Source organism: Lepidochelys kempii, chromosome 10, assembly GCF_965140265.1.
Source record: "Lepidochelys kempii isolate rLepKem1 chromosome 10, rLepKem1.hap2, whole genome shotgun sequence".
NCBI classification, from domain to species: Eukaryota; Metazoa; Chordata; order Testudines; family Cheloniidae; genus Lepidochelys; species Lepidochelys kempii.
In genome coordinates, this window is record NC_133265.1 from 10,553,339 (window position 1) to 10,572,370 (window position 19,032).

Consider the following 19,032-nt stretch of genomic DNA (forward strand, 5'->3'; position numbering starts at 1 on the left):
TATCAGATTGTGGTACACATGCTCAATATAATACAAAATTATAAAAAACTTGAAATGAAATGTTGCAATTTTGTAAAAACAAAATGTTTCATGGACCCAAAACAATTAAACTAAAATTCCTTTGCAGAGATGTCATGGATTTGTCCATAGTATAGTGCCCCCTTTAGGAGCTCTGAGGGGAGCACATGGTGAGAGTCCAATTACCCCCACCCCAGCAGGTGCTGCAGGGCTATGTCCTTCTAACGGGCCAGCATTCAACCAGCCAGATAAAGCCTCTTGGCTGTCTCCTCCCTTCTCAGAAGAAACTACGAAACAGCCTGCAGTAAGCAAATGAGGTCAAGTAAAGATACGAAGGAAAAGAACGGGGAAATAACACTAGGCAGCTCCCTTCCGGATATGGGCCTCCCTTACTTCACAGGGTCCCAGGAGCATTGTAGTCTCCTTCAGCGCTTACTGGGTCTTCAATGCAAGTCTCAGTCTTCCCCCCCTTTTAGCTCAAGGGATCCGCACCTCCTTCACAAAGGGCAGAGGCTCTATTGGCTTTCCGCCCTCTTTTTGAGACTGGAGAAGCTCAACAGCCTGTTCCTTTCCCAAGGTCGCCCTCTTCTGATTGGAGCTCCTTCCTTTTAACTCCTGTTCCAGTCCTGGCACCATTTGCCAATGTGGAAAGGCAGGGCCACTCCAGCCCAAAGCAGCCTTATCCCCTTCCACGCAAATGTAGGGTTTATATACCCTGTCACTGGAGAATTTTGAAATTTTCAGGCTTTTTCAAAATTGGAATGAAGCCAATTTTTGAAAAATCATACTCCTTTGAGAAACAGATCTTTCATCCTCTACACTGTTTGTTTTCTCTAAGGCTTTCCATCTGATGACAATATTACCGATGTGAATAAGTTGCACAAACTTTCTCAGGTATGTACTCCCCTTTTCAGAAAAGTGTGTGGCTGCTCTCTGAACCACATTGACGTACAGTATATGGATATATAGCAGGAAAGGGTGAAGTAGCATGTGAGTGTGAAACCTGTGCTGTTATAATATATTCTATATTTTAGCAATAATGTTCAAGTCTTTCTGTCAAATTACCCATAGCCAGACTGCTTGATCAGAGTGTGAAAGACTCTGCTAACTTGTTATTTCATCTTAATTGTAACCTCTTAGCACTGCCAATCAGGATTTCCCAGCTGTAAATTCAGCATCAGGAGGTCCTGATCCTTAGCACCAAGGGTCAAACAGAGTCTCAAAGAGTTTCAGAAATCTAGTAATGCAGGTGGAACCAGCGGGAGATTTAACAAACTTGAACACTCTGTGGGGAGTTGATTTCTAATACCGAGTGCACTCTCAGTGGCCACAATCATGGACTGGTGGTAACTGGACCTGTGCCTTCTGTAACATGCCCTAGTTGACATTTCAATTACCCTAAAGAGGAAGTGGGAAGCGTGCATTCTTGGTAGGCAGGTCTCTCAAAATGTTCTATTATCCAGCCATTTTTTTCACTGCAACAAGACATTCTAACACCTTCTTTTAAAGGATAACATCTGATACTTGCCTGTAATTATGCCATTTTTCTCTATAGGTTCCTGCCAGCTGACCTTGAGAGACGTGTCCAGAATCTCAGTGAAACTCAGGTGTCCCACAGCTCCTGGCTCTGGCAATCAGAAAGGGAAATCTGTTAATAGGAGATCCCCATTTACTTTTGATGTGATTCATGCGGCAAGGTTAGCACTGAAGAAATAAAACACCGAGACAGGGCCAGTGGAAACCAGCAGGAGACATCTGTAAGAGCTGCAAGGGAGAGGGGGAATGCAAGGTGTTAAGAATCACTCTGGCTATCACCACATAAATTATTTTATCCAGTCCTCATCCTCACTGTGCAGAGAACTAAAGAGACTGGCAGCAAGAGATTTACACACAACTTGTTGTCCGTCTCTCTTCTTGGTCTAATCTAATTAGAACAATCAGGCTAGCTGGATCCTGAAAAGCAATTGTATTTGCTGTTCTCCCTCAACAATATCATGCAGACTATAGTCTTTTCCTGTGCCTTTACAGGGGCTGAGTTATCAGGCCTTGTATCTGCAGACGCAGTATCAGCAGAATTCTCATTTGGGTAGGGTCTTTTAACTTCACGAATCAAGGTCAGTGTTATCCAATCAGCACTTGGATAAACTCTTGCAAAACAGCTCTAAAAAATCTCCAGTATAATGGTAACTATCTTCTGTAAAGTGTATACAACTTTGCAAAACTTTTAAAGGATTTGTATGGTGTAGCTCAAGAGCTCTTGAAACGTTCAGTTCCCTGGTGTGCAATGAAACTACAAAATGGAATGACTGTCAAGAATACACTATCCTCCCTCAATTCTGATCTTCAGGGAAGACAACCTGACTGATTTTTGATCCAACTTGCTGTTCTCTCTTCAACTGATAAACTGGAAAAGGGAGCTTTTGGCTTACTTTATATTCACTGTGCTTTTTGTTACCTGGATTCCTACCCAAATATGCTGTCCTCCAGCTCTGCTGACACCAGGTGGCAATTTCTGGGCTTCAAATTTGTATTTTATTTCCTCTTCACTTTTGTGTAGTTTCTCATTCCCTTTCCACCATGAAAAAAGAAAGCCTGCCAGTAGGCTGGCTATAGCCACATTTGCAATTGTGCAATCCCAGAGAGGGAAATCTCTGAGACCGCTCTCCAATAGCCAGTAGTCAAAGCATTATAGAAAGAACTGCTACTCTGGTACAAATCTCAGGAATATCTAACAACAGTAGGTATGCAGTATTCAGGAGTGGGTATCTATATCCCTGGCCTTGATATCCCTACTCACAAAGTTGCAATCCAATTTGCTGCTGCAGTTACAGTCCAATTTTAATTTTGTTGTACAATTCGGAAAAGATGGCATGGGTTATATTAAGCCACCAAAAGCTGGGTCTTATTGGATGTCAGTTCATGTTTGATCTACAACTGATCAGCAAACAAATTCTTTTGAAGAATCAACAAGCATTGTTGTAAGGAAAGGCAGAAAGTAACCCAAGTATGAGCAGAGGTCTGGAAGAATCATGTTCTCTTTAGATTTAAAGTCTGCATCTTTTTTCACCATGCAGAAGTGTCCAGTGAAATATGAAATGAAATCCACATAAAAGCACCAAGCTCAAATACTCAGGTAGGGTGACCAGATAGCAAATGTGAAAAATCGGGACAGGGGGTGGGGGGTAATAGGAGCCTATATATGAAAAAGACCCCAAAATCGGGACTGTCCCTATAAAATCGGGACATCTGGTCAACCTATACTCAAGTCCTGGAGCCACACTAAGGATTTGGTGTGTCCTCTGAATGCACAGATCATACAGTATGTACAAATATCCTAATGGCAGCTCTCCATTTAACAATTGCAACTCCAAGGAAATTATTCTCTATAGAGTCTTTAAAAACTCATACCACCTACTCAGTATTAGGCAAATACAATAACTGTTCCTCTTTCTTCCTTGTCTTCCAGCTTTAATCCTTCGGTAAATACGTATGAGGTTAAATTATTGGCTCATAGATTCCTGACAGTTATAATGCTTTTTCAGTGATCTGCTAACGTTTTAAAGTTCTAGCAGCAGGAAATCTGCTCTTTGAGCACAGAGATATCACATTTCTCTGGATAAGTAGCTAGTTTCTTTTATGTTCTTTTAACACTCCCTCATGGACAACTGGGCCAGCGTTTGAAGTCTTACTTCTTGAACGCTTATGCTGCCCACACCCAGACTCTTCTTTGTAGGAACAATGACTAGCCTAACCAACAGTTATTAAGACAAAACAATATTTCTAAAACCACTAGCTAACCTGGATATATTAACCAGTTTTTTCTAACTGACTTTTAAACTTTGGGCTGCCAGTAAATGCTCAGTGAGGGGAAGAGGATTAAAAACACTGCCCAGAGCTAAGATTATTGATGACAGACAATTGTGCAAGCCTCCTTCATACAGCTTTGCCACTGCAATTTAATCTTGACCTGCAACAACCCCCCCACCCTCACCCCTCCAGATATATCAATCCAAAACCTCTCTTGAACAGACACCTCCACTTGAACCAAATTGGGCTAAATGTGTGGGGTTTGAGATGCAGCAAATAACCTCCACACTGAACTACCAGACTCATTTTCAACCCTTGGTACAGATTTGAGCCTGATTTGGCGGACAGGATCAGAACAATGAACTCACCTTCCAAATACTTGAACATAAAAAATATTTGTATAAAACATTTGCAGCAGGCAAATAAAGTAATTACATTTTCAATGTACTTACTGGCAAAAAAAACCCCTCACTTCTGGTGCCTAAGTTTAGGCTGCTAAATCCATATTTGAATATTTAAATATTTTAATTTCTAGTGGCCTGATTTTCTAAAGTGTCAAGCAATTGCATCTCCCATTGATTTCAGTGGGTGCTACAGGTGCTCAGCACCTCTGAAAATCAGGTCACTTTCTTTTATGGAATTTTATTTTTTTATTCTTTTATTTCTTTTCTAAATATGGATTTAGGAGCCTAATCTTGGGAACCAAGGTTTGAAAATTTTGGCCATCACCTTTAGCAGAACTGTTTTCAGGCACTGCAGGTGATTTCTGGCTGGACTTGGCTATACTCACTATCTTCATGAGTGCACAACAGCTGTAGTGGGCTTCGTGGTCCATCCCCTGGTGTGGTGAAACACAGAACTGATGTGTAGTAAGCAGTGAATTTCTTCAAGTTGGTAATGCAGCCACTGTGAACTCCATGAAAATCAGGAGCAATGGTGACCACGGTCACAGACTCTGGTGCAGCCATTGGCCATGCCAGGAGCTGGAATAGAGAAAATTTAAATATAGATTAACACTCATTAAAAGTTGTTTCTTTTCATAATACACTTCATTGCAAAGACCTTGTTAGTCCAATTACAAAAAACAATACAGTGAAAACAATTGTAAATTCTATCATTGTGCAACTTGAGATAATCTTGTTACTGGGTTCACTGGATGGATATGTACCTTACTATCAACTCTTGACAGAGAATAAAAAGCATGTTTTAAAAATAAATGGCCACAGTTTTTACAAACTGGGTGCAAAAAGTTAGGTTATTATATCCATATTTGAGCACTTTAAGTAACCTGTTGATAGACTCATAGACTTTAAGGACAGAAGGGACTATGGTGATCATCTAGTCTGACCTCCTGTAGATTACAGGCCATAGAACCTTACCCACCAACTCCTGCAATAGACCCATAACCTCTGGCTGAGTCACTGAAGTCCTCAAATCATGGTTTAAAGACTTCAGGTTACAGAGAATTCACCATTTACTCTAGTTTAAACCTGCAAGTGACTGACCCATGCTGGAGGGGAAGACGAAAACCGCCCAGTGTCTCTGCCAATGTGACCTAGGGGAAAATTCCTTCCTGACCCCAAATATGGCAATCAGTTAGCTGCTGAGCATGCGGGCAAAACCCACCAGGCAGATATCTGGGAAAGAATTCTCTGTAATAACTCAGAGCCCTTCCCATCTAGTGTCCTGTCTCTGGCTGTTGGGGATTTTTGCTACTGGAAGTCGCTGATGGGCCACATGCCATCATAGGCAGTCCCATCATACCATCCCTTCCATAAATTTATCAAGCTCAGTCTTGAAGCCAGTTAGGGGTTTTGCCCCACTGCTCCCCTTGGAAGGCTGTTCCACAGCTTCCCTCCTCTGATGGTTAGAAACCTTTCCCTAATTTTGAGCCTAAGCTTGTTAATGGCCAATTTTCTTGTATCCACATTGGCACTTAACTTAAATAAACGCTCTCCCTCTCAGGTATTTATCCCTCTAATGCATCTGTAGAGAGCAATCATATCTCCCCTCAACCTTCTTTTGGTTAAGCTCAACAAGTCAAGCTCTTTGAGTTTCCTCTCACAAAATAGGTTTTCCAGCCCCTGGATTATCCTAGTAGCCCTTCTCTGCACCTGTTCCAGATTGAATTAATCTTTTTTAAACATGAGAGACCAGAATTGAACACTGTATTCCAGATGAGGTCTCATCAGTGCCTTGTATAACACTTCCCTGTTTCTACTGGAAATACCTCTCCTGATGCATCCTAGGACTGTATTAGCCTTTTTCACATAGGTACTCAGCACTTGTGGCTCCCACTGACTTCACTGGGTTTTTGGGTGCTCAGCAATTTTGAAAATCAGGGCATTTATATTTAGGCACCTTACAGGTTTCTTTAAGAAACAGACCTATAAAGTGCCAGTGAAAGATGTAATTGGTGAAACCCTTTGAAAAGAAAAGATACCTGACTTCAACTAGTAATTTATAAAGCATGAAAAAAATTATGTGGTAGATATAAATGTGGCAGAAATGTTGTCTCCATGCCCGACATAATACAATTCAGAATTCCCATGAGAAGCAGGAACTATAAAGCTATTGCAATCTAATGGAATTAAAGAAATCCAAGCAAATAGGGTTTTGACAGTTTCAATAAAGTTTTCACTATCTGTTGATAGGTATATATCAGGCTTTTAGTCATTTTATACAGTTGCAAAGGAATTTGCAACTTACATAAATAGCTATGCAACAAAAGTCTCCAAAATTGCTGGATTGAAAGTTGGAATTACATGTGTTAAGTGCTTCTGATTGAAACAAAAGAGAAAATCTAAAATATGGGAAACTGGAAAAAAGAATTTAGGGTGAAATCCTGGCCCCAGTGAGGTCAGTGGGAATTTTGCCTTAGAGTAGATAGAAATATAGGAATTGATTTTCAAAGGCACAAAGGTCATTTATGCACCCAATTCCCACTGACTGTCCAAGTTATTGGGCACCTAGCTCCCATTTATGCCTTTGAAAATCTCTACCCTAGCATCAAAGGAATTAGGATTTGCAACCGATCGAATGTTCCCATCCTCTCAGTGAGAATTTACATAATCAGCAGATGTTATGTTAGCAGTGACAACAGCTCACTTAGTTTAACATAAGCTTCCTTCTGATGTAAGACATTGTCTCTGATGATATACAGCAGGGCTCTGGAGACACATGGACTTCTCCAATCTGGCCCCAAGAAAATTATATATCAAGAAAGTTATGCTGCCTTGATCCAAACTTTGGTTTACCTTGTATCCTTGATTGATACCATTGATAAATTGCTGTGGTGGAGGATTCCATAGGAACTGGATGGTTGTGGAGTTCACAGCTTCAGCTTGCACATTCTGTGGTGGAGCTGTAGGCACTGTTCAAAGTCACCAGGGAAGATAGATTGAGGGTGGGGTGGAATGACAGGGAGGAGAAGAGATGAATTTAGAAACCTTTAGTTGCCATTCATGATTCACAGGAAATAACAACAGTGCTGAGAAAAGGGATGTGTGATTTATGATTTTGGTACCCAGCAGCGACTTAAAGAGAAAGGTAATTGGGTTATTTCTCATTTTCTAGTGGAGATTCCTTTAATGGGTAAAGGGAGGGGATGAAATAGTTCTTGTGGCTTATTATTCCACCGATGAGCTTCTCCTAGGGGCTTGAGACAGAAGGTTAGATGATGATAGGTGAATACATCTCTTTCAATTATCCATGGTTGTAAGGGCAATCAATGGTTTCACCAAGAAATTCCCTAAGCCCTTTAAAATCAAACAAGCCTTCTAAGTAGACAAACAAAGATATAATGTGAACATATAGAAATTCTAATTGAGGAATCATAATAAGGAGACTGCATCTGTATATCATTTACTGTTCTGAAAAATGTATGATGAAGAAATCTCCTGTGAAATACAGATTATGCCCTGGAATAAAGTATTTTTTTCTCCTTTGCTTTTTCCATCCTATTATGGTATTTATTCATATAATATATGCATATTCAACCAAGATGTGCCAAAACCCATTGAAAGTTAGCAAAAATAATATAGGTCACAAATAATAGATGTTTTCAGAGACCTATCCATTGGTGGCCATGTTTGTTTATATTCCATAAAGGGAAGAATTCTCCACCACAGTTTTTGATGCTTTAAACGTACTATTTTCATTATGTTCAAATTGGACTTTTCTAGGACTTTTCTAGGATTGAGTCTGAGAAATATCCCCAGTTCCCACTAAGTCCAATAAGAGTTGTGGTTGCTCCCTGCTTTTCAAAATCAGGTCATAAGCTTTTAAAGATTCAAAGGCATTGTGGGCCCTATAAAGTAAAATTGGGGTATAAACCAAGCATTTCAGGAATGACATTATAAACTAGTCAGGCATCACTCTTCTGTTTAGTTTTATGTCACTGAAATTCCTTGATGACTATATGGCTTGGAATTTCTGTTACATCTTTACTACCCTTTCGCCCTTCTATATACACTGTAACAGTATGTCACCATACACTGATTAAGCAGAATTCTATACCGTTAAACTGACTTCTGATGTCATTACTCATGGATTTTACAAAATCAGCAAGTTTGGGGTCAGAATGCTCTAAATTACCACTGAAAGTAGAACATTATTCCTACCATACATTAGAATCCCCAGTATGCATTATAAGGCTTATAATGCTATCTCTTGCCATTATAAAGTTCTTATGGTTTAGAGATTCATGAGAATGTTTTGATAGCATTACAGCTGTGTGATACATAGCTTAGGAAATATTATCCCTCATTGTGGTGGGGCAGCTGCAGAAGGGGTTAAAAGCAGCACCAAGGAGGCTGCGCAGAACCCAGTAATCAGGAAAGGACTTATTGAGCCCACCAATAGGGGGAAGGCTTGCTGGAGCAGCCATTCAGGGCCAGCGAGGGCCATATATAAAGGAATGCTCAGCAAAGCAGAGTGGAATCTCTCCCTGGAAGGTAAGGGAGGAGGACTGGCTGCCTGAGGAAACACCATATATAGAGCAGAATGTGAGGGTGAGCTTCTGGCTGACTACTGCCAGGCTGGGGCCTTGCTACAAGGGCTGAGAGGGTTCTAGGGCTATGGGGGAACTGGTCCAGGGCAAATAGGCAGCAGGTTGGAGGAGGGCAGTAGGTGGCTGCTGGATAAAAGATCCCTGGGTTGGGACCCAGAGTAGTGGGAGGGCCTGGGTCTCTCTCTCTCCCTCCCTCCCTCTCTTTGCACCTCACTTGCCAATGAGGAGAGTGACCAGTATCCAGACTGTAGTTTGCACCTGAGGTAAGGGGCTGGACTTTGGACTGCAGTTGGCTGGTGAAGCAAGTGGTGGGACTAAGGACTGTTGCCCTCCCCTGCCCTGGAAGGGAGGGAGAAAGCAGAGTGGGGCACAGCCAGATGGCCATGCCCAGAAGAGGATGCTGCAGTCTGGGGAGCGATGCGGGTCCAAAGAGTGGAGACAGCTGTGAGGGCAGGTGTGATGCCACTAGCTGAAGGTGGACTGGAACAGCCAAGAGCTAATTCCCAGGATGACTAGCAGGAGGTGCCACGGTGGTGAGTCCCACCCTGTAACACTCATAAACAAACCTCTTCTTATCAAAAACTCTGATGAAACCTCTCATGTCACTGGAGTCCTGTGGTGTGTGTATAGTCCTATTCATGGCTTCCCTGTGTGGTGTTTTGTATATTTGATGGCTCACATTAGAAAAGCTTATTTTGTAAATTAAAATTCCTGCCTTCCTGTATATTTCTTGATGATTTTTAGAATATATTTTTCAGATTTCCTATTATAGGAGAAAACTGTTTTAAACACCTTTTACACTTAGTTTGACATTAGACAGTTATGAACAACTGTGATAAATGAAGGGGGGTGGGGAGCTCCCTTTTATGGACAGCCAGCCAGTCAGTTAGCTATAAAATTCCTCTTAGTAGCTCTTCTCTACTTGCTTTACCTGTAAAGGGTTAACAAGCCCACAGGTAAAAGGAAAGTAGTGGGCACCTGACCAAAAGAGCCAATGGGAGGGCTAGAACTTTTTAAAATGCGGGGGAAACTTTCTTTTGTTGGTGTGTTGTTGTCCTCTAGGAAAGAGGAGAGCAGTTATGCTGTGAGAAGCTTTAAGCCAGGTATGAAAAACCATCAGATCATACCTAAAGATTGCTTATCTGAACCCCAGAAATATAAGTAAATTAGGGAATGTCTAGAAAGGTGCAATTAGGGTTATTTCTTTTATTTTTTATTGGCTTGTGGACTGCTAACTCCAGATGCTTTTTGTTTTGCTTGTAACCTTTAAGCTGAACCTCAAGAGAGCTATCTTGATGTTTAATTTTTTTGTAACTTTTTTTAGATCTAGCAAAAAGCTTAAGTTCCAGATGTATTTTCTTTCTTCTTTGTTTTTAATAAATATTTACCTTTTTTAAAAACAGGATTGGGTTTTTGAGTCCTAAGAGGTTTGTGCATGTTTAATTAGCTGGTGGTAACAGCTGATTTCCTTTGTTTTTCTTTCTCTGCTCTTCCCCAGACGGGTGTATGAAAGGGTTTGAGGGTACCCCAAAGGAAGGAATTCCCAAGTGCACCTTTCTGTTTTCAAAGCGGTTTCTGCACTTGGGTGGTGGCAGCATCTACCCATCCAAGGTCAGAGAGAAGCTGTAACCCTGGGAGTTTAATACAAGCCTGGAGTGGCCAGTATTAATTTTTAAAATCCTTGCGGGACCCCACCTTCTGCACTCAAAGTGCCAGAGTGGGGAATCAGCCTTGACAACAGCTCATTGATGGATTGTAATATCCTCCTGCATGGTCTTTTGACATGAGGGGTAAATCAAGCATCCTCCTCTCCCCTTTTTCCTTCTCAATTAATTCTGACTATATTGGCGGGGGGTGTATAAAATCTGAATGTTTTGGTTGACAGATATGCCTACAGAAAAATGCAATTCTAACACTCATTGATATAAATCAGAGAATACCATTAGGAATAGTTCGTTGTTCATAGAGTACAACGAATATATGTAAAGGTGACTGAATATTGTTATGCAGGATATATGATAGTTAAATATCAAGCCAGTCCTAAAAGCACATTCCTAAAAAAAGTTGTTCTAAAACATTTTCTGTATCCTGCACATTCCAAAATAGGAATAAGCTGTCATTTTGTTGGACATCAACTTTTTCTTTAAGGGTGAAATCCTGGTGCCATTGATTTTAGCGATGCCTGGATTTTATCCTAAGAGTTCAGAGGGCCTTTTAGGAACTGGGAAATCTGCATTGTGGGAACTGTCATTTGCCACAGCATTGAGAATTTACTAACAGAAAAGAAGCATTGCCCTAAAAACATGGGGTTTCATTTATAATTCTCATGATAGTAAACTTCTAAGAAGGCGAGACAAACACTTAGAAGTGTTTACAAAAGTTTTAGAAATGTGGATAACCATTTTTTCCATTTCTTTTTATGAATGTTCTGAAATTAGAATAAATCATTCTAGTCCAAAAATACCTATTACAAGAAGAAAAATAAAACCTTTGGTATGCTGGAAAGCATGATTTATGGTATAATTTATATTTGGAATTCTTTATAGAAAATCAATATCTACATCTTAATGCATTTTAAAAATGGAGAGAACAAGGCTGGCTAATGGGCATCGGCTTAATTTTATTGCATACAATAAGCATACTACAATCCATATTTATCAGTAAAAATGTAGCAATATAATCCTGAATTTACTTCAAAGCATAACACTAAATGCTCTCATTATGTGCTAAAGTTAAAATTGACCTCCATGGTTATCTGAACAAGTATATATTAAAACATTAACTTGAGCTGTGCTACATTTACATCATGGCTGATCTCTCAAACAATGCTCCAGATTAAATCATCAGTAAGTAGCAAGAACTGAAATTGGCAACTAAGGTATCTCTAATTATACACAGTATTTAGCCATGCAGATCTGGCTAAATCATGTTTTTCTTATTGAACACAAATTATTTACAAAGAAATCCTTATGTAATTGCATGCTGGATTTTTTTAAACCAAATTTTGGTCATGTTTGTGATTATACTGAAGATCTCACATTGGAGTACAGCTCCAAATTTGTGTGACACCTTTAAGACATCCCTGAATTTCAGAGCATAGTTGGTATGACAGAACCAACCTTTATATTCCTCCCAGTAAAGTTAATTTGGCTAGAAATGTATTAGAACTCAACTGCTTGAATTTTAAAACATTCTAAAACTACTCTTAGCAGAAAAGGTCATGGAGGCACTGTAGATAAAAGCCATTAAATGAGGTTGGCCAACAAGATTATGGGAATAAGAAGGAATTAAGGATAAACACATGTTCATGTCTCTAGTTATGTGTGAATAGGCATTTAAATCGCACACAGATTCAGATAGACTACCAGTTTTAAATATAAATCTTCAGCAAAGGCATGCAGAAAGATCCCAAGCTCCTGGCTTTCAGGATGCCAACTTTCACATCTCAATCAGGCAGGCTCACAGATTTTTCTCTATCTGAGAATTTGGTTGTTCCTTTAATGCAGAGGTTTCAGGTGCTAAGCTGCAGAGCCCCAGTGGGAACTCTGGAAAGAATTTTGCCTCAAAAGCACACAATTCTTATTGTGCCGCTGCTGAAACACTCCCTTAGGGAATGAAGCATTTTCTCCCTAAGCACCTGGCCTGAGATCCAGGCCTGTAATTCTGTGCCCCTTCTGTGTAGGGGCATAAAGGGGAAGTGAGCTCCTTGTTCCCTCCCATCTTGATAAATCATAAAGCAGCAGTTCACAATCTGACCGTAGACAACTGGTTGCTCTAAGCCAGAGGTAGGCAAACTATGGCCCGTGGGACCGTCCTGCCTAGCCCTTGAGCTCCCAGCTGGTGAGGCTAGCCCCTGGCTCCTCCCCCACCATCTCCCCTTTCCCGCAGCCACACTGCTGCCTGGGCAGCACTCTGGCCTGCTGCTCCTGTTGGGCAACATGGCAGCATGGCTGGCTCCAGCATGGTAAGGGGACGGGGAGTGAGGGGGGGTTGGCTAAGGGGCAGGGGGTCCCAAGGGGCAGTCAGGGGACAGGGAGCAGGGGGCAGTTGGATGGGGTGGAAGTTCTGGGGGTGGGGGCAGTCAGGGGATAGGGAGCGGGGGGGGGGTTGGATGGGTCAGGGGTTTCTGAGGGGGGTGGGAAGTGGGAGGGAGTGGATGGGGGGCAGGGGCCAGGCTGTTTGGGGAGGCACAGTCTTCCCTACCCAGCCCTCCATACAGTTGTACAACTCTGATATGGCCCTTGGGCCAAAAAGTTTGCCCATCCCTGCTCTAAGCAGATTCCCCTCTGCAAGTCTCTTGCTCTTTGTTTCAACAACTTGGCCTAAAGGAATAACAGGGAGAAATCTATTTTTAAAGAACAAAGAACCCAACACTTGGAGATGATATTCTTGATTCAAGGATAGCAGCTACATTTCTTCCTCTGGACTATTTTCTACACACAGAAGGCAGCCCTGCTGACAAGTTTTCAATGAAAGGGAACGAGATTTCCTTTATGACTCCCTTCATATAGCTAAGGAGGAAACATCTTCAGTATACTCCTCTTGCTCTTCTGCCTCTCCTTATCATGTCTGTCAAGGATTCACTAATCTGGTGATTCTGACCTTTCATGAGCTCAAGAAGCACCATTCACTCAACTGTTCCTAACCTTTATGATAAGCACAGATGCATCCAATAGAGGACATCTCTAAACTGCACAGCTTTGGAAGAAAAAAAGAGATCAGACTACATATCCATGTCTTGAAACTTTGGGCTACAAGACTGGCCCTCAGAACTTTCCTGCTGTCAGCTGGAGGAAAAATGGTGAATTGTCACATACAACATGAATATCAAGGAGGCTGCTAAACTGGCCAGTGAGTCTCATTCTCTCCTCCTCCCCTCTCATGGGAGCAGGGTGTGTTGATGGAATACTTTGGTCTAATTTTGATTGTTGGGTTTAGTGTGTAGGTTCTGGGTGGTGTTGACCGCCTGCAATACACCGGTGGTTAGGCTAGATCTGGTGGTCTCTTCTGGCCTAAATGCTGTGTCTCTAAGAGATGCATTTCCTTTTGCTCTAAACTTTCCAGTCAAAAAGAATTAATTGGAGAACAACTTAAATCTCAGGTTTCAGGACCAGCATGAATGGCCCCTCTCTTTTCCAGTTGGCTCATTTAGAGTAGACCTATTGGTTTTCTGAAGCAATGTTAAGTGATCAAATTTATTCTGAGTGGGTCACAAAGGCATTTTCTTCTGGGATGGGTGCCATTTCTCCTGGTCCCTTTGGTACTTCAGTTTTTGCAGAAAATAAAATAGAGCAGGGTTCACATAATCTTGGTAGTTCTGGGTTGTGCTGGGCAAGCATGGTTCTTCAACCTGTTGGCACTGTTATTGGCCCTCTCTTTACTAATCTCATTTATCTCCTCTAAAAAGAACATCTTGAGTCAATTTGCCTGGTAGTATGGCTTGTGTCCATAATGTCTGCAGGTTTTGAGTGTTCATAGTTTTGAGTTTTGCCCTACCATAATTGGAGGGCATTTTCCGTATTACACATTCTAAGTACAGTAGGCCACCTAGGAACCTATTTTGCCCCCGTACTCCCATTACCATAGCACTTCAAGTATTTAAAACAACAAATTCTTTCTCATTGCCACACTTGTCGGAGAAATAGCTTGAGTAAAATGGTATGAAATGGGACCAATGTTACAGACTGTTTCCTCATGAAATCAGACAGATGTATATTGAAATTATAACTTTCTCCTTCAGGTTTGGGAGCAGCTTTTGAGCACTGGAGACTCAGGTGTAGTTCTCCTCAGTGTGGAGCCACAGTCTCTCAGACACATCCCAAAGGTGACCCTTGAGGGCTATGAAAGTGGGTGGGGAATGTGATGTCCATCTACTATGTAAGTTACTTGAAGGCTAATGTAAATCCATGGACTGGCATTTAACTTTGTGAGGAGCTGTTCAAAGGGAGAGCACCTAAGAAGTCAATAAGATTGTTGAGATCCAAGTGCTAGATCCCAGAGTGAAGAGAAGAAAAATTGTCTCTCTCCTGGACCAAACATAGCAAGGGAGATGACTTGCATCACCTGCCAAAAGACTTATGTATATGAAATAACTCTTCTGTGCAGAGATACTCGGAAGCTCAACTTTTCACACAGTGATGAAAAGTCCTGAAGGACTCTGTTCAAATGAGCAACAGCTACTCTGTGCAGAAAGTTGGCACAAATCCCTGTCAAAGATAACATCAAAGAAGTAAGGAACAGCTGGAGAAACCCTGATGAAGAAAGGCATGCATATATAATATATATACACACACACAGCATCAAAGGGTTATGCTGAATATCCCACTGAAAGACTTTTGGGGTTTTGAAACAGTCAAACCCTTAGACCTCAGGATGTTGCATGCTTTGCCAATATATCTCAGAGGACCTGACTGACATAATAACTCAGTTTCTGTGAGAGTTCAGGTCTTCAGACATCTTGCAAGTTACATTCTCACTTAGACACTGGCCACAAGTTATTTTAAAAGAGCTCCGAGCAGCTGATCGTCAACTATGGGTTCTTGGGCTGCCACTACTAAATGCCAAAAATAATAAACTTATATAACAAACAATAAAAGTCCAATCATATGCATTCAAGGGCAAGGCCACAGCTCACGTGGCCAATGAGGTAGGAGGTGGAGGGGAATTCAATATTAACGTGTTGATCTGCTCTCAGCACTCATTGGCTGCCAGGATTTTGATTGCATGGCACATTCAACTAATGCCAGGTATTTTTTCTATCCACAGACAGGAAGGTTCTTGCCAGTGCAACCTGAATCACTAGTGTGTGTGAAGTGGAGTGTGTGTGTGGAGAGGTGGGCAAGGTGCATAGATGCAGGTTTCTTAGGCTCATCTTTAAACTATATTATGGATTATAAAACAGTTTCCACCCATGCTCTGACTTATGTTCCTGGTTTGGTTTAGGAGGCACAGTCAGCAGTGATAAATGGTCACAAACAGGTGTCTGTACATTCTCCAGTTGCAGGGAGAGTGGCATAGGACATGATACATTTCTTAACATATGGAAACATGATACTAACTCTGCTTCAGATTAGACTGGGGCTGTGCAGCCTCCCCTCTGTTCAACTCCAAATGTGAAAAGGCTTCAAACTGTTTTTAAAGTGGGTTGAAAGCCTGAGGATTTCCGCAAGGCATGCATTAGGTGATGGCAACATCCATTCTGGAGCTATTTATTGCTATTGTGAATTACTTAAAGGGAACACCTAGCTTTTTCACTTGTACTAGGTAAGAATTACATAAAGATAAATAGGGCATTGCAGATTGTCCTGCATTATAAATACTTCTACCAGTCAAACTGAATGCAGGACCAACTGCACTTCGTTTGTAACAGAGGATTTATATCCTTACAAAGGACAACAGTGAACTAATGAAAGATAACAGCAGCTATCTCTGAGAGATAACTTGGACTGTTTCCTTGCTCTTTAACTGTCTTGGTAAACTGGTGCTGCACTTGCATAGTCTATTTTTAAAATCTCTCTATAACTCACAATATGTTTATTCACATCATAATGTACTCCTACCAACAATTAGGAAACCATTACATATACTTCACTGATTATAAAATACCATGCACTGTAAAAGTGTTAGTTTTTCAAATAGTTTAATTGTTTTTATGACCTACTAAAGCAGAGATCATGAGACTGTCTATTGCTCAAAATCCAGTCCTGCAATTTTGGAAATCAATGGAAATCTTAAGGACCTGACTCTCAATTATGCTAAGGATTCTTCATACTGATCCAGTAGTGTAAATACACCTTTCAGTAGGTGTAAAAGTAATTACAAATCCTTTTGTTATAGATGTAATTCCCACCCACTTCAGGGCACCTGTATATTGCCAGAGAGGTATAAATGAGCTTTAGTGTAAATGAGAATAAGAATTATGGCTCCCTTTTCCTCTTGGTAAATGCCTCTATCTCACTTGAACCTCTCCTGTACAATCCTGTCTCTAGAGTATGTTTCCCTTCATAAAGGTAAACATACGACAAATCCTTGCACTATTTGTTCACCCTGTCTAAAATAATTAGTGACTGCAAAGGATTTGCAGTTTAGACTGCAGAGTGGAGCTCACCTCCCTGTAAAGTGTACTCTGTCACTGCTCTGCTGAATGCTCCCAGCCCGGCTCCATTATAAGATGCCACCTGGATTTCATACTGAGTCCAGATGATCAGGTCTTTTACCAAACAGTAGTTAATCTCTGCGCTGGTGATGTTCTTATAGTGATACTCCCCAGGGAGGCCTGCCAGGCGATACCTGCATACAGAAAAGGAAAATTCAATGCAGTCAGTTAAAAGACATCAATTCTATCAAATGCACTGACTAGCAAAACAGCTTCCTCTCTGAAGATGCAATATTCAAACTTTTACTGCAGAATTATACAAAGGATAATAGAACGCCCTCAAAAAAAAAACAAAAAAACCCAGACTAACCCCTGATAAGACCATACCCTGCTTGACTGCTGTAGTATTTATAATCTGATTTCAATGAAATTACATGCTCAGGGCTAAACAAAACTGGCATTTTATCCTGTTTTATGGCTGTAGAAAACTTATAGCTTTTAAAATGTGGCTTGTCTAGTAAAAGCTATGATTTAGTATAAAAAATATCTTGGACAGGATTTTTATCAGGGTGCTGATGTAAATCAGTTTGAGAAATGTTTTCTTCCTCAGTCTCTAAACCTGAAAAGCAAGATGATCTCGGTAGTGTTCAGACCTTCTGGTCTAAGGGACTGTCAGCTCAAGCCTGCAACAGGAACCCACTTTCACAGAATGATTATAACAAGGTCTGAAACAGGGGTTGCCTAGGGACTGAAGAGCTTGCTATAGAGTGGGAATCAGAAGGATGGCAATATGGAGATGAAACAGTTTGCCAAATAAGGATTAGTAATATCTATATAGTGATGAACCTCTGCCAAAGAGGTGGAGCAACTGAATACATTTCCCTGTAGCAGTTGTTATGGAAAATAGAATTGGATGCATATTTTAGAGCCCTTTTTTGGTGTGTCCTTTTGCACTCTGAGAATCCACTGTTCTCTATCATTTCCTCTCAAACAGTCCTTGGAAATTTGAACACTTCAAGTGAGACTGTTTGCTTTTTTCCCTTTAGGAAACAAGCTGTGTAGTAGATACTTACAATATGCTAATCAACATATCAGAAATAAGTAGACCAAATGGCATTATGACTTGCAAATGAAGCATTGCTATTCTGTGAAAAGGCAAATATGGGAATGTTTGGATTTTTATGCATCATACTATTTTTATGCTGTTTTAAGTCAGCCCCTGCTTAACAATAACTAAAGGCTTATCTACATGAGAGTTTCATTGGTTCATTTACGGTGCGATTTTAAACCAATATAAGTTTAATCAGTGCAATCCCTGTGTTTAGACAAGGCCTAATTCTTATAGAGATTTTGTTGTTCCTAGAGAGATCTCCGTGCAGCTCTTGATCACCCAATAGCAGTGATACAGACAACCCCAAAGAGTTGGGAGAGCAGTGTGGCTTCCTGACTTGGTCATGTTTTGTACTATGAGACTACATTAGCATAGCTCCATGAAATATTAACACAAAATCACAAGGAAAATATATCAAAGCAATGTCAGGATCTCTCCCTGGGACTATTAGGTGGCTCTCTCTGCCTCCATTCAATGCAAGACCTCCCTTTCCTCCACTTATGAGATGATAGGAAGGTTGTATGAATCTTGGCAATGTCAATTCTTTGCTCAGCACTCTGTTTTCTCTCACAGGTAGCAGTCAAAATGTGGAGTGCTCCTGTGGTCTAATCTGTTGTACTCTTAGCATGACACTCCTATAAAAACAACACTCTGCTGGGGAGAAAAAGAGCAGAGGAAAAAGGCCAGTTCAGAAATGTCATGTCTTAGTGACCTTTCTCACTATATGTACACTTTGATGCCTATTGTTATAGGCTTTGTGCAGTGCACCCTCACTTTTAAGATCAGGCATTCTGTCAGTTTAAGTCCAATACATCCTCTATGGTGGGACTCTTTGCTGCAAAGACAGAACAATGGACCTGATGTTACAGTGGGTCTTTTCCATTCTTAATTTTAAAAAGGCACCTTTAATACAGAGTTTTATTATATGACAATTTTAAATTCCCGCTGCATGGTTTGTTTCCCTACTCAGGAGCCTAGACACAATAATTT

The 19,032-nt window shown here is 40.9% G+C and overlaps 1 protein-coding gene across 4 annotated transcripts in view; it reads right to left on the minus strand.

Annotated features, from left to right (window-relative positions):
• Positions 1 to 19,032, minus strand: part of SDK1 (sidekick cell adhesion molecule 1) — a 646,825-nt gene that overhangs the window by 140,743 nt on the left and 487,050 nt on the right. For all 4 annotated transcript variants that reach the window (XM_073361955.1, XM_073361954.1, XM_073361952.1 and 1 more), the window contains 4 exons: positions 16,944 to 17,125; positions 7,083 to 7,198; positions 4,616 to 4,808; positions 1,547 to 1,645 (listed from right to left, as the gene is read on the minus strand). In XM_073361955.1, coding sequence (XP_073218056.1) covers positions 1,547 to 1,645; positions 4,616 to 4,808; positions 7,083 to 7,198; positions 16,944 to 17,125 — 590 coding nt within the window. The remainder of the gene's footprint in view (positions 1 to 1,546; positions 1,646 to 4,615; positions 4,809 to 7,082; positions 7,199 to 16,943; positions 17,126 to 19,032) is intronic.